Below are 13,361 nucleotides of genomic sequence, written 5' to 3'. Positions count from 1 at the left end.
CACTATTAAATCGACCGTTGTAAAGAAAAATCTGTTTTTAAGTAACTGCAAAGAATATTCTTCTCAATAAAATTAGCCTGAATAGTAGAGTGAAATTGAACGAATCTACAAGATTTTTAAATATTTCAAGTCGATTTGTACCTCAGATCGATCTCTAGAATTTTAGTTCATAATTTCCAAATTTTCCATCTCGTCTTTTCAAAAAGGTCTTCTTAGCTTACGATTATAATGATTTATCAAATACTCAATGTAATATTATCTCGTAATAAAATTGATGAAAAGCACGATATTTTGGCGAACCAACCACCTCAATGAACGGATTTTCGTCTGTCTTTTCCCCGCCCTTCGTCTGCCAGCGGTAAAATGAAGAAGAAGCATAAAAAAAACAAAAAAAAAAATTCCCCAGAGAAACTAAAATTTCCCCTAAGCAACACGAACACTTGTTACTTGTCTCCTGGGGCAAGGAGGACTGCAGAGGGAAAGGAGAGGCGCGCTGCATTGTATCTGTTGTTGACACGCGAGCCTAAACGGCTCCTGCGAGGGGACCTTGCCCTACTAATGCCGAAAAGAGCTGGGAAAAAAATGACTAAAAGCGGGATAAAAAAAGAGGAAGATAGAGCCGAGAGGAGCGGAGAGAGAGAGAGAGAGAGAGAGAGAGAACAGGCATCGCGGTCGTTCCTTTCTTTTGCCCTCGCTTCTGCCTCTTTTCACCCAAGCCTACGTTACTGCAGCCGCCTCTCGTAGCTTCTCCTTGCATCGTCTCCCTGCACCGCTAAGTATACTCGTAAGTAGTAGTAAACGTGGTTGGTTTGCCACGCGGGACGAGAAAGATGCCAACCCTTCTTTTTTCCAGAAGGCTGTAACGTCGCGAATACTCGTTTATTTGATTTTTTTTTTGTTTGTGTATTTTCGGGTGAAATTTTACGAGAATGGGGTAATAAATCATAGCGATAGCCACTGACGATAGGCTGAAAATCATCGATGCATCAATTAATCGAGTCCAAAAATATAATCGAACACGACTCGATGGAATCGGTGAAAATTAATCAATTATATCGTTTTTTTTTTTTTTTTAAACGGTGCGGATAAAATCGAAAATTTGGTAAATTTCAGTATGCAGTCTTAATAGCGGAAAATTTTTCAGACAATTTATAGTTTCAGTGAAAATATTCATTCGTCTTTCACTTATTGTACAAATAGGTACTTAGTGAGTGAAGCAATGATGATAATTGATACTCTAATCGCATAAATTGATATTGTATTGTATTGTTCATGGGAGTAAAAAAGTGCAGTTATTTATTTAATTCGAAAGACTATATTCTCTGTAATCCAACACTGAGAGACTTTATCTTTATCAAGATTTCAAGATTCCATTTGATGTTGAAAGAAAATATGTACTAAACTGAATTACTAAAAATATTTTTGTAACAAAATAGGTCACCATGGAGTGAAATCGAACGAATCCGGTAAATTTTTGTGTGTCATTTACCAACCGTTTAATGAAGCGAATTTAAATGAAAAATTGATAAATTAGCTCTTCTTCATAATTTCTGCATTATCATCCTGCTATTTATAGAAAAATCACCGTAACTTCGGAATACATTAATTCGATAAATTCTCAATGAGTTTTATTATAGTAGTTTCTTAATTTCAAATTAATTTTCAACCCACCAACCTAAAGCAGAGAAAAGTCATCGCTACGCTAATGACAAAAGCGATTTGTAACAATGGACTTAAATATCCTCTTGACCACGATCATATAATTGATAATTTGACGAGTATCAAAATGCAACGAACAATTTATTTTAATATACCCATACCGAGTAGTTCACAAGTAGCTTAAGCTCGAAAGCCTTTTCAAAATTCAGCACGATTAGCGGAAACGCTTTTCCATGCACATTTTACAAACAGCGAACGTCCGCGTGATCGAAAATAACTCACGTCAACCAACCGAGAAACGTATCTCGAACACCATCGGATGTCCCAAAATTCCCAAACCTCGGTACACGGATCGAGTCTTGATCCGTCGAAGATGGATGCGCCCCCTTAACGTCATCGGAAAGTCGGTCATCGCTCCACGTCACCGATCCGCAGCGTCAATAGCCGCCCGTTCTGGTTTCGGGGACCGAATTATTCTATCGATTAACCGTCCCGGTGACACCGATAAGCTCTACCTGGTTCACCCTTGCGGCTGAACGCCCATCGGCGACGTAGACTCGCCGAGTTGCGGTCTAATTTCGAAACAGATTGCGGGCCTCGGATAAATACGAGACGGGCTCTTAGACTTCGAGGAAATTCGATATCACAATTACCGGATCAATGGGCTGTTGATTTATCACGATTCGCCTCTACGACGGGGGCTGGAATATAATGACCATTCGCGTCGATGCAGGTAATTAATCGATCAACGGCAGCAGCCCGGCTATACGGCGTGCAGGAAACTTTCACCGATCGGTGATACAGCCGCGATCGTATACCGTAATTTTACCCTCAGGTTGCACCAGCGTTCGTGAAGTTCTTCGGCATGTAACGCGCGTGTTGTGACGGCACTTAAAAACGAATTATCCGTTGCAGGGTGGAGCCCCGCGTATTAAAAATGAAAAGAGAACCAAAAATCGACGATAAATTTCGGCGGGTATAACAAGAATACTCAACGCCCACCATATTGTTTTTATTATTCTTATTCTTTTGCTTATACCGGCGCATACTTCTCATCTCGTGATAAATTTCCCCCTCGCCGAGTTCCTCGGCATCGCGAGATTTCAACCGCTGCAGAATCGAGTCGTCCGAATTCGTGCTAAAAGGAAACGGTGAGACTTGGCAGACTGAGTTGCCGACTGCGCGGGCGAAAAATAATTCAACAGGGCAGCCAACTTGATCGAAACGCGGAATTAGATGTCAATCTTTCCCGCGTCAAGTGGCCGATTGATGTCATGAGTTACGACGAAATGTAGCAGGCGTTCGGTAAACGATAAAAATTTGCTTAGCCTTCCCGAATCACTGCATCATCGACTATATCCGACCTGCTTAGCCTAATAATAATCGTATCGCTTACATAACCTCGACAAGTTTGTTAGTTTGACGACTGGAGTTTGAGGTGGCCAGCCTGGATAAAAATGCAACGAATCTCGCGCATGTCAAGTCGATCGTTAGGTTGGCTGAATTTTAAAAATAAATATAAACACTGTAGATTTATACCAGCCTTGCGATTATTTAAAAGAAAGAAAAAAAAAATCATTTCTTGGAATTCAGCAAAATGACTTTAGACCCTGATGTCACAATACTTAGAATGACAAAAACAAGGAAATCTGCATTCCGTCTAATTGACGTCACGACGCTCGCTGTCGGAGATTCAAATCGTTCCTAGGAAGCTTGCGCGTGTAAGTCGAGCGACGTGCAGCAATCGCCGTGCTTCCTGGTGTTCGGCGAATAAAACGACTCGTTATTTCGGCATTTTTGCGAGGTAACGTTTCTTGGAATCAGAGATACCTATCCCGTTTACTAACGGAGAACCAGAACCTCACGGAGCCGGGTGAGTGTCCAAGCCTCGACGAGCAACTAGTGAGTTTAGTCTGTAGATGGTCAGGCTGATCGAACGGGTTGCCTCGAGCTGCCGCCAGTCAATGGACATGATTCACTGTGCTGAAGTCGGCGTAACTTGAGTCAGTCCTTGCTAGACTAGTCGTAAAAACTCATTCCGAGCTCGACGTAAAAGCTGAAACCCACCTACTGTCGCCTTCGATCGACGATCCTTGAGTCGTCTTCCACGTCAGAGCAAAAATGACGGTACGAGTTGGTATAAAAGGCTCGACTCGGACGCGACGCGATTTCTCCTGTGTATTTGTACACACTACCGGTTATTTTTCAGGACTTCTGTAGACGCTGAATCATCCTCCTGCTTCGCAAAGGAATTCCTGCATTATTTACTCGACACTTAAATTTTCGCACGGAGAACACTTACCAAGATTGAAAGTTCAGACATAATCATCCCCAGTTAATATGTTCCGAAAATGATTCGGACATTGATTTTTCGTACGTTTTCTGTTTAGTTTGGTTTTATGAGAAGATTTAAAAAAGGAATGAACGGAGAAACGGAACTCGTAACATTTTCACGAATAAGTTTCGAATTCCGTTAACACCGATTTCCGTGTGATTCGTCAATTGTACCTGAAGTGATATATATATATATATATATTTTTTTTTTTATACTCCACTTATAGCACGCGCCAATTTCGTAACACGGGACTGCATATTTACAGCTATATACGTATGATCGAATAATTTAGTACATAATACATTGCACAACCGGCTTAACAGACGGAAGAGTTCGAGGCCGTATGAGTGATGATCCGCAGCAATGCCGATTGAATAATAACCGACGTAAGATGTAACAAGATAAAAGGTTGTTGTATATGTAAATTTCTCGGAAGAATTCCTCTCCGTGTTTGCAATTATTATTGCGCAATGTGACGTCATTCGGCGACTATCGCTACCCGTCGTATGCGTACCCGACTCTCGTCTGCATTTGTATGTACGTACCTACGATGCCCGAAGCTCGTGCCACTTCCACGAGTGTAATGTCCGCGTACTAATTAAGCGTCGTTACGTGCGTCTCGACGCAGATGATACAAGAAATAGGAGTTGAGTGTGAAAATATGAATGTGAAAGATAATTTGGGTCAGGAACGCGAGGATGATCGAGTTGCTAACTGCAGTCCTCCGCAATATTTCACGATGGAATAAAATTTTTAGCACGATAAATGATATGACAGATTGATACGAACGCCGGTCGGATTAGCGATGCGGTATTAAGTCGGTCCTTGGTTAAACTACCCATTGTGTGTAAATGCGCAAACTGTCCCGTTTCTCGGTCTGACTGTGTACGTTTCTTTCTTTTTCCGCAGACGGTAAATTTTGGAATCTGGGTTACGCCATCGCGGTTCAAAGCTTGCGTATTTACACATCTCCGAATCAACGTGTATTTCGCTGAATTCGCACGTTCGGCAATCGCGTAACTTGACTGCGCAATTCCTCCCCCGTTAAGGATTTGAATGAATTAGAACCGCTCGGTATTTCGTCTCCACTGTTCACCTCTCAGCGCCGTTTAGACAAGGTTCGTAAATTTGTTAGGCATTGCCGCATATTCGATTATACCGTTACCGGTCCAACGATCGGCTTGCGATTCGGGATATTCCTCTTCTTCTCATTCTCATTCTCCGCCTCTGTCTCATTATTACGTAACGTCTTACGGCTAGACGAGGCAAATTATACCTCTCCTTAAATAAAACCGTATCCATATAATCTTATAATCGCATACATAGCCGGTCGAAGTCTGAGGCGTACGTGTATGTGTGCGCAGGATGTTCTCGACGTTGCCCCGGGACAGGCGCATATAGGACGGCTGTAAGTGGTAGTGGCGATGGTGACCTTGAACTTGACCCATATAGGGAGGCTGTTCTCTCGGTTCTGTGGGCGGATGCAGGTATACGTACACGAGCACAAAAACGCACACGCACATACATCCGGCTTCACGTACGTGACGACGTTTCGTTTCGCCGTGGATCACCACACGCACCGCATGCCGCCTCGATCGAGTCTGCAAAAGTTACGCTAGTAGGTACGCGATGCGTCGTAGAAGATGAACCGATTCCAGATGTTACGCTGATGCAGTTATCGCTTGTTATTGACCTGGAAAAATTGTCGAGCCGCGCTGTTTGTACGGTCATATGAGATCCAGGCTTTTCACGTCAAGATCAACGTCTTGCGGACTGGAAGACAGACTTTCCAAATTTAGTATCATGCGTATGACGAGACGGTGTTAGATTGACGCAAAAGAAGCTGCACCAGATTCCGCCTTTGGCAAAGTCCGATTTGTATGCGGGACTGCATCCGCGAGCGTGGCGAGTATACCTGATGCGTACAAGACACGTACGAAATAGAGGAAGCACAGGTGTGTGGGTGCGGGGTGTGTGAGAATGTTCGTGACTCGTAGCCTGACAAGAAATAACGAAATTGGGCTGATTGCGACAAAAACTAGACAGCTGAGTGAGCGCCGAGACTCGTCGCGCCAGACTGTTGGTTTAAGGTACAGAGAATATCTCAACCGTTTCGCTTCATCTTCATTCATAGAACGAAGGAACCGTCGCGACGTATCCTCGCTATAAGCACGTAACGCTGAAGGTATTCTTGGACTTTGTCATTGGCGATGAAGTATGACGGTAGACTTTACTTTCACGTATCGAGTGTTCCTGACAATGGTAATCGGTATTCTGCATAATTTTTTACACAGCAACGCGGTGTTCAAAAATTGCTATTTTCCGCACTGTACCGGGAAGACGGCGAGGAGAGACGAAGAAGGAGAAAATAAAAAGCATAGGTTGACACACCTGCGCATGGGTTATAGACGCGGTTTGCACCCGGTGCCGAATTCGTCACGAGCTCTTCATTCATTCCCAGCGACTGACGAGTTACCCTGACCGCTCAATATGGTAGCCTGCTGCCAATCACTGTAGCTTTGTGCAAAAAACTAGCCGACGAACAGACGGAGGCTGCCACATTATACCTATACAGACGCGCGTGGTCTACACACACTTGCGAAATACTGCCGACGTGTGTCGGCCTCGCCGAAGCGCCGATTTAGGCGGTGATCGCGGTACCAGCTGCAGGGAAGAGCCATCCGTCTGTGGTGCATCATCACCGTCGGTGATCAGGCTTACGTACGTCTGGATTTCGGCGCGGTTGGTCATCCTGCATGTGCCGGAATAATTGCCCACCTCTCGCCCCTCGTCTCTTTGCAGACTTCGGAGGTGAAAAACTTGGCTCGAAGAACAGCCCCGGGGCGTCACTGAACCGTCTTCGATACTCTGACAGGTGTGTCAGTTTCCACACCGCTGGTGCCTGCTTCGAGGAACAAGTGTAAGGGGCCGAAGAAAATCATTTGACGACTTGTACGAATGAATGGAATGGAGCGATCGGAAAGCGGTGGAATAATGGTACTCGTCCGTCCCTTCTTTCGCACGATCATACCGCGCACCTTGTCGATGACCCTTGGATAGGTCGTTACGGTCTTCTTCCGCGGTTGCGGGAGAAAGAAAATCCGTGGACTGGCCTGCGGCGAAGGATGTTGCATGTTCATAGCGGGGTTATTTTTCATCCTGAAAATATACGAGCACGACGGCCGGTCCTCTGCATCGTTCGTCCGCGATGAGCTCGCGAGGTTTCCAGGCATGCACGTATAACGCGGCACGCATGAGTCGGAGGACAATTTAGCTTTGGAGATGAGATTTACTTGGTGTAGGTACCGCACGTGTACAGCGGTGCACCGCGGTTCAACAACGTTCAGAATATATCTTATATCTCGCGTAACAAGACAACAGAACTCTTTATAAGGCCCGAAGGGGAAGTTTATGTCTGCTGCAGAATATACCTACCTACCTCCAGGCCTCCCGTCCAAGCTTCGTATCGTCGCGAGGTCCTCAGGAGACCTCCGGCTTCTCTGGAATATAATGCAAACATGACGTCCGTGCATCAGCTCAGCGTAGCGCGCGTGCAAAGGACGCGGATTGAGGGTATGGCAGTATATCCTGAAGGTCCTGCATTAAGTACACGGATCCGTGAAGATACAGGATTCAAGTTTGATGAGAGCTGATCATGCTTATAAGGAAATGTTTCGAAGAGTCTCACCTGCAGTGGAAGCGGACCGCTGAATGGTCTGTGGTACCATGCTTTCCAAGTGAAAACTTGAAGCCTTCCGCTAATGTGCAGTTGGTGGTAAGTTTGAAAAATTGTTGATGTAAAGTGGAGAGATTTTCAACCTCGGCGAAGGCTCTCCAAAAGTGCAACCGACTCTTTGGACTTGGTAACGTGATTCCTGCAGGATTGCACAGCATGCGTGGTGCGAGGGAGAGGTTACATTATCGCACGTCCAGATCTTCTTATCCAGATGAACTTATACGCGGAGTCAGTGAAAATTGCTTGAATAATTAAGCAATTCGGAGGCCGATCTTTATCCGTAGCCTGCTTCTCGTGTACACTGCAGTCAAGCTCGAGTGCCTCAGGATTTACGTTATGAGATTCACCATACGCTGCAACGGTTAAACCGTGACAAAATTGAGCAAGAGTTTTCTTACGGCTGACAGGGCGTTATATTTTTTCTTTTCTTTTGCAAGTTATATTAGCTGCACCTGAAGCTTCGCGGTGTAATTTAAACCCTGCCCGAAGGGAGACTTCGCGCTGTGTAGTGCGTAGGTTGCAGCGTCGAGTCAACAAGAATATCGTACATTACGCAAATAGCTTGGGCAAACTCAATTTCGACGAAGGACCCGCTTCGCAGCTGGCTTGATAATGAAATGTTGAATTTAACCGATCGTTAGCTTTCGATTCCAATCTTCTATGCGTTCGTACTGTTTAGTCCAAAGCGAACGGTCCGCCGGTTAAACGTATGCCAGACGTACAGGCCTCTTCGAACGTGTATAATTTTTTTTTCCAATGCGCACAGTGGATGAGCTTGGCTGTTCGAGACGGCTGTAAAGTGAATGTTTCAATATTGATAATAAACAGACACCGCAGACTCGCTTATTCGTACTTCAAACAGTCAACATGCGATAACTTTTCGCGTATGGCAATGGGAGAGGAGGGGGGCAGCAGGCTAATCAGCGAGCAAACCTTGCGCACGAGCAAAAAGAACGTCGAAATATGGCACTCCGTCAAGCGAGTCAAAAAAAGGAGCGCAGAGTTTTGATTTGCGGGAGCAGGTCCTGCAGGCGTCATGGGCGCTGCGCTGCCAAGTCGAGGTCGTAAAGCTCCCCGAGCGTCCAGCTTTGATAGCGTCATAAATTCCGAGCCGAGGTACGTGGCACGTGTCCTGTACTCGGGGCGCGATGTCAGCGTGTTGCGTGTTACGTAGAGGTACGGGAGACGCGCCTCGGGAGAATAAGGAGAAGGAGGCACGGACGAGGAGAGAACCTGCAACGGGAGGACGATATTGTTGCCCAATTACAATCCGGAGGTTGGCTCGGGTAATGGCCCGATAATGACCGTCTTCTCGCCCTCTCTCCCCTCGCATCCCCCCTCCATAATCCGTCGTAATTTCGGCTCCGAGCTCCGCTTAACCGCAGCACCAGCACTGCGTCGCTGGTTCCTGCCAAGGGCCCAACACTGGCCCATTATGTACCTGCGTCTCGCATTGCGCTTCTCCTGTCTTCTTCTTCTTCTTCTTCTTCTTCTTCTTTCCCCATCGTCGCAAACCCGCCGGGCACATCGGGACGACGTGAACGTGTTGCTGCTGAAAAGGACATACCTTCGGCAGCATTCTCGAGTCATTCGCGAGTCATGATTGTGCTCATGCCAACATCGGAATTTCAATAATGTCAATAAACAAGAGAGACACTTTAGGCACAGAGTATAGAATCTGCGTAATGTTCATACTCTCCAATTATTGTATCAATTACTTACTGTTCTGTTCATTAATGCCTTTCTTTTTCGGTTAACTTGTCTTTGGTACGAAACAAAATGCGAGTTCGATTCGACACCAATTATGAGACGGTGAATGACGATGAAGTTGACGTGAAAAAATTGGAGTCTTGTGACACAATTCGTACGGAATCGAACTCGCATTTTGTTTCGGACCGAGAACAAGTTAACCGGAAAGAGAAGGCATTAACGAACATTAACGTACCAGCGTCTCGCAATGGTCTTTTCCTGTCTTTGGTAGATTCAAACCACGAAGCTAGGACTTTGGGTATAAACGCCATCCAATATCGAAACAAGAAAGTAGATTCAAGCATATAAGAGTACAGGTTTAGTATGTTTAGTATTCTTCATACCATGCATGGATTAAACCAATTATGTAGTTACTTACTTTTGCGCCCGTTACATGCACCCGCATCTGGCAATGTGCTCCTCCTATTATTGCCGAATTCTAGTCATGAATGTGCTCCTTCGAACTTCCAATGAAGCCATCTTACCTTAAAACAAGATAGTCAATTCAAGTACAGAGATATTGGAAGTGTTTATACTCTGGTACACCGTTTACAATACTTATCACTTGCTTTTGCGACTCGCTTCGACCGCACTTATTACTACATTACCTACTAGCTACTTGGCCTCCCTTTAAAATCACGCGGATGGTCAACTTTTGTGCGGTCAGTACGATCGAGTTGACGTAGCAAGGGGATGTCGACGACTCGCCGTCGTCCCCGTCGTCGTCGTCCGTGGTGGCGGTGGAGGGCATTAGCAATGGGAGGCTGTGCCGTTGCAGAGGTTGCATGGTCGTTTTGTCACGTCTGCCGGCAGTCTAGACCGAGGCTGGGAGCCCGTCTGGGAGGAACATCACCTCCTCCGAGAGCAACCCACCTTTAAGGCGGTAAGCTACCATCCCGGTACGCGGGACAGGTTGATGTTCCCATCTCTCAAGACTCTAACGAGTTGTCTTGGTTTATCGTTTGTTTTTTCATTCCCATCGAACGTCAAATAAATCAAAATATCAAGCGAAACTTGTTGCTGGTATACTATTAGTTTCTTTCAGTTATAATTTGTAATAAGAATTTGCAAAAACTGCAAAAACTAAATGATTCGACGACCGACACAAGCGGTCAGAACACTCCCGTCTTCCACCTCGCATTTACAACATTCACTCCTCTCTTTTTCTGATCGAATATGCCGGTTATTCCGGCCAAGACACGAGCCCACAAACTGATCGAGAAATTCGTTACCATATATTTTCAGAAAGAGATAACCTGTGCTTTTGTACAGTAGAAACTGTCGAGCCGCGAAACTGTCGCCTCAAAACAAACATGGCGGCTTTCAGACATTTTGTTCTCGAAAACCGCCACTTTCCTAGAAAGAATGGATGACGTAGTAAAACCGGCCTCACGGTGCATCACCTTCAGATATTTATAACCAGGGTTGAGAAAGTATTTTTTTTTCTTACTTCTCGTTTCGTATCATACACAGATATACTTTTTGTTAAATATGTTCCTAACTTGAGACGCACCAACGGCGGGTATCAGGGAACGCCTTTAACTTGTCCGTGGGCCTGTGGGATCGAGATTTATTAATCATCAACGGGAGCGGGCGACTCCTGGTAAGATCAGAATCCCGTGGATATTTCGAGGCCGACGTTATACCTGTCTTGTAGCCGCTTCGCAGCCCGGTGTCCTGTCCAGTTCAGGACCGTTCCGAGAAGCGGCGTCGCAACTATCGCCGCGTTTTTCGCCCGGGGATGATGACGCCGTTCTTTTGCACAGCCGCAAGAGCTGCTGGCACCGGATTGCAACCGAATCGTGATTCCCCTCGCCTCGCGTTTCACTTTCCGTGCTCATCCCCGGACGCTGCAGACGCTCGGCAGCTGGTGCAGGATTCGCCAAAACGGCACCCTTCACCACACCGAGAGTATTATACCCACTCCGCACATGTCACCGTTTTACGACGGATAAATTGGAAAATTGCTCAAAGCCGGAATCGGATATGATAAGAACCGCGGACACCTGTTGCGCCTCTGTCCAACGGGGTTCGCGCTTCGCACAGTCTTTCGAGTCTCGGATTATCGCGTTGTGCCGCAAATTGCCGTCGCCACGCTGCTGCCGAACTCTCAAAGTTTAAAAAATTTTCACTACATCGTGACAAGGTTTGGCGAATGTGTGGTTTTCGGGGTGAGATTGACCTCCGGTAACCCGATCGGAACTTGGAGTTGAAACTGCCAATGCCAACTTGAGCGAAAACGGTTGTTCTTTCCAGTGGTACCAGACTCTCCTCTCCTTTCTTCAACTCAACAACGAGCACGTCTCCCCGGAGCAAACTGCTTTTCCGCAGTATCGCGCGGAGCTCATAGCTGAAAGGGAAACGCCAGACGGATGAAGGGGTTCGCGCAGAAATGGTACCTACAGTGGAATTATAACCCCACGTGAGCGGGGAACTCGAAGTTCTTGAATGGTAATGATTATAGCAAATAGCTGGTCGCCGAGCTGCAGTGCAGGATGACTGCAGTGGGGAGTTGATGCGGGGCTAATAGCCACTCGGTAGAGCCATTCAGCCGCAAAATCCCCGGCCCCCCCTTGCGAACAACCTTTGATCCCTGAACGCGGAGAGTCAACCCCTTTCGGATCTTTATTGTTCAACCCTGAACCAGCACGAGGATGTTCGCATTCGTGCAGCGGGGTGCATCGCGGGAAACGATCCTGTTTACACTGCACTGCCCGACTACTGCAACTTAACTGCATCACCCGCAGCTTTTCAGGAACCGAACGGCAACCCAACCGGCTCATGGGAAACAGATTAGTCGATTACTGATTAGGCTCAATCGCCCACGCCGCTGCTCGCTGATGCAGTTTCTACGCTCATTCAACGCCCGTTTGTTATACAATGTTATAAATCTGCAGACTGGATTCGGAAATTGATAAACATGCGCGATCCTTTACGGAAGCGAAGCAACTGCAAACTTCGAAAGAGTTCAAGTTTTTCTTCCCCTTCTTTAACCGTTTTCTTGCTTTGAGGTACCTAGGCTGCAGCTCAATACGAAGAGACTAATTCCTCGTACTTCGTCTTGAGATAAATTGTGAAAAAGACGCGGCCACACAGGGGCGGTATTTTTTTTTTTCTTCTGCGCGGTGAATTCGCAAACGCATTTTTGTCGCACTCTCATATGGAGGTCGTATACCGTACTGCAAGTAAAAGGCATGAAGTGGCGCAGGGTCCGGTAGAATAGCTGTAGCGGATTTTCTCCTCGTGTATTACAACCCCATCAACTCGTCCCTAGGCCAGCGATAATCGCCCTGCACTGATTCTTGTCTGAGTGGCAAATTGACCACTAGCCCCATGACGGATGAATTGCGAACAGGGTGGCAAACCTCGGATCGTAATGACCAGAGAATCGAAAAGAGGTAAAAGCGAACAGAACCGAAGGGAGAGAAAGTGATACTTTACAGTCATGCCGAAGTTTCCCTTATGCAGAGGCCGTTCGAGTGTCTGGTATGATTTTTCTTCGAAGTTGTATTTTCGACCTCGAGCATCTAGATATAAGGTACGTAGGTAGGGATATGAGAAGCTCTTCAGTCGGCTAGTTTGTATGAATAGAATTTGTAGAGGCTGGATGTTCCGGTGTATATACAATTCCAGACCGAAAGGTTGCATAGCCTGTTAAGTACCGACGGTATTTATGTGTTTCCTGTTGATTTCAATATGTATACACTGACATTCACGGTGAGAAAATGTAACCCATGAAATTGTCAAGACTGAAAAGCGTGTCGCTGCGTGCCAGAGCGAGTGCCTAATATACCTAATGGGTGAGGACCGTAGGAAGAAGACACTTTGAGACGAACGTATTTATTAATGGTTTCCTCGAAGAGTGACGCTGGATCTTGTAAT

At 46.1% G+C, this 13,361-nt stretch overlaps 1 protein-coding gene across 1 annotated transcript in view; it reads right to left on the bottom strand.

The window, feature by feature from the left end:
- Positions 1–9,885: 9,885 nt before the first annotated feature.
- The window catches only part of LOC107223198 (angiogenic factor with G patch and FHA domains 1), a 53,196-nt gene continuing 49,720 nt past the window's right edge, over positions 9,886–13,361 (bottom strand). Inside the window, exon 8 of the mRNA XM_046729819.1 lies at positions 9,886–9,964. Coding sequence (XP_046585775.1) covers positions 9,923–9,964 — 42 coding nt within the window. The 3' untranslated portion in view covers positions 9,886–9,922. The remainder of the gene's footprint in view (positions 9,965–13,361) is intronic.

The sequence above is a fragment of the Neodiprion lecontei genome, chromosome 1 (assembly GCF_021901455.1).
Source record: "Neodiprion lecontei isolate iyNeoLeco1 chromosome 1, iyNeoLeco1.1, whole genome shotgun sequence".
Taxonomy (NCBI): domain Eukaryota; kingdom Metazoa; phylum Arthropoda; class Insecta; order Hymenoptera; family Diprionidae; genus Neodiprion; species Neodiprion lecontei.
The sequence above is the reverse complement of the archived record's forward strand: the minus strand, read 5'-3'. Positions and strand labels throughout refer to the sequence as shown.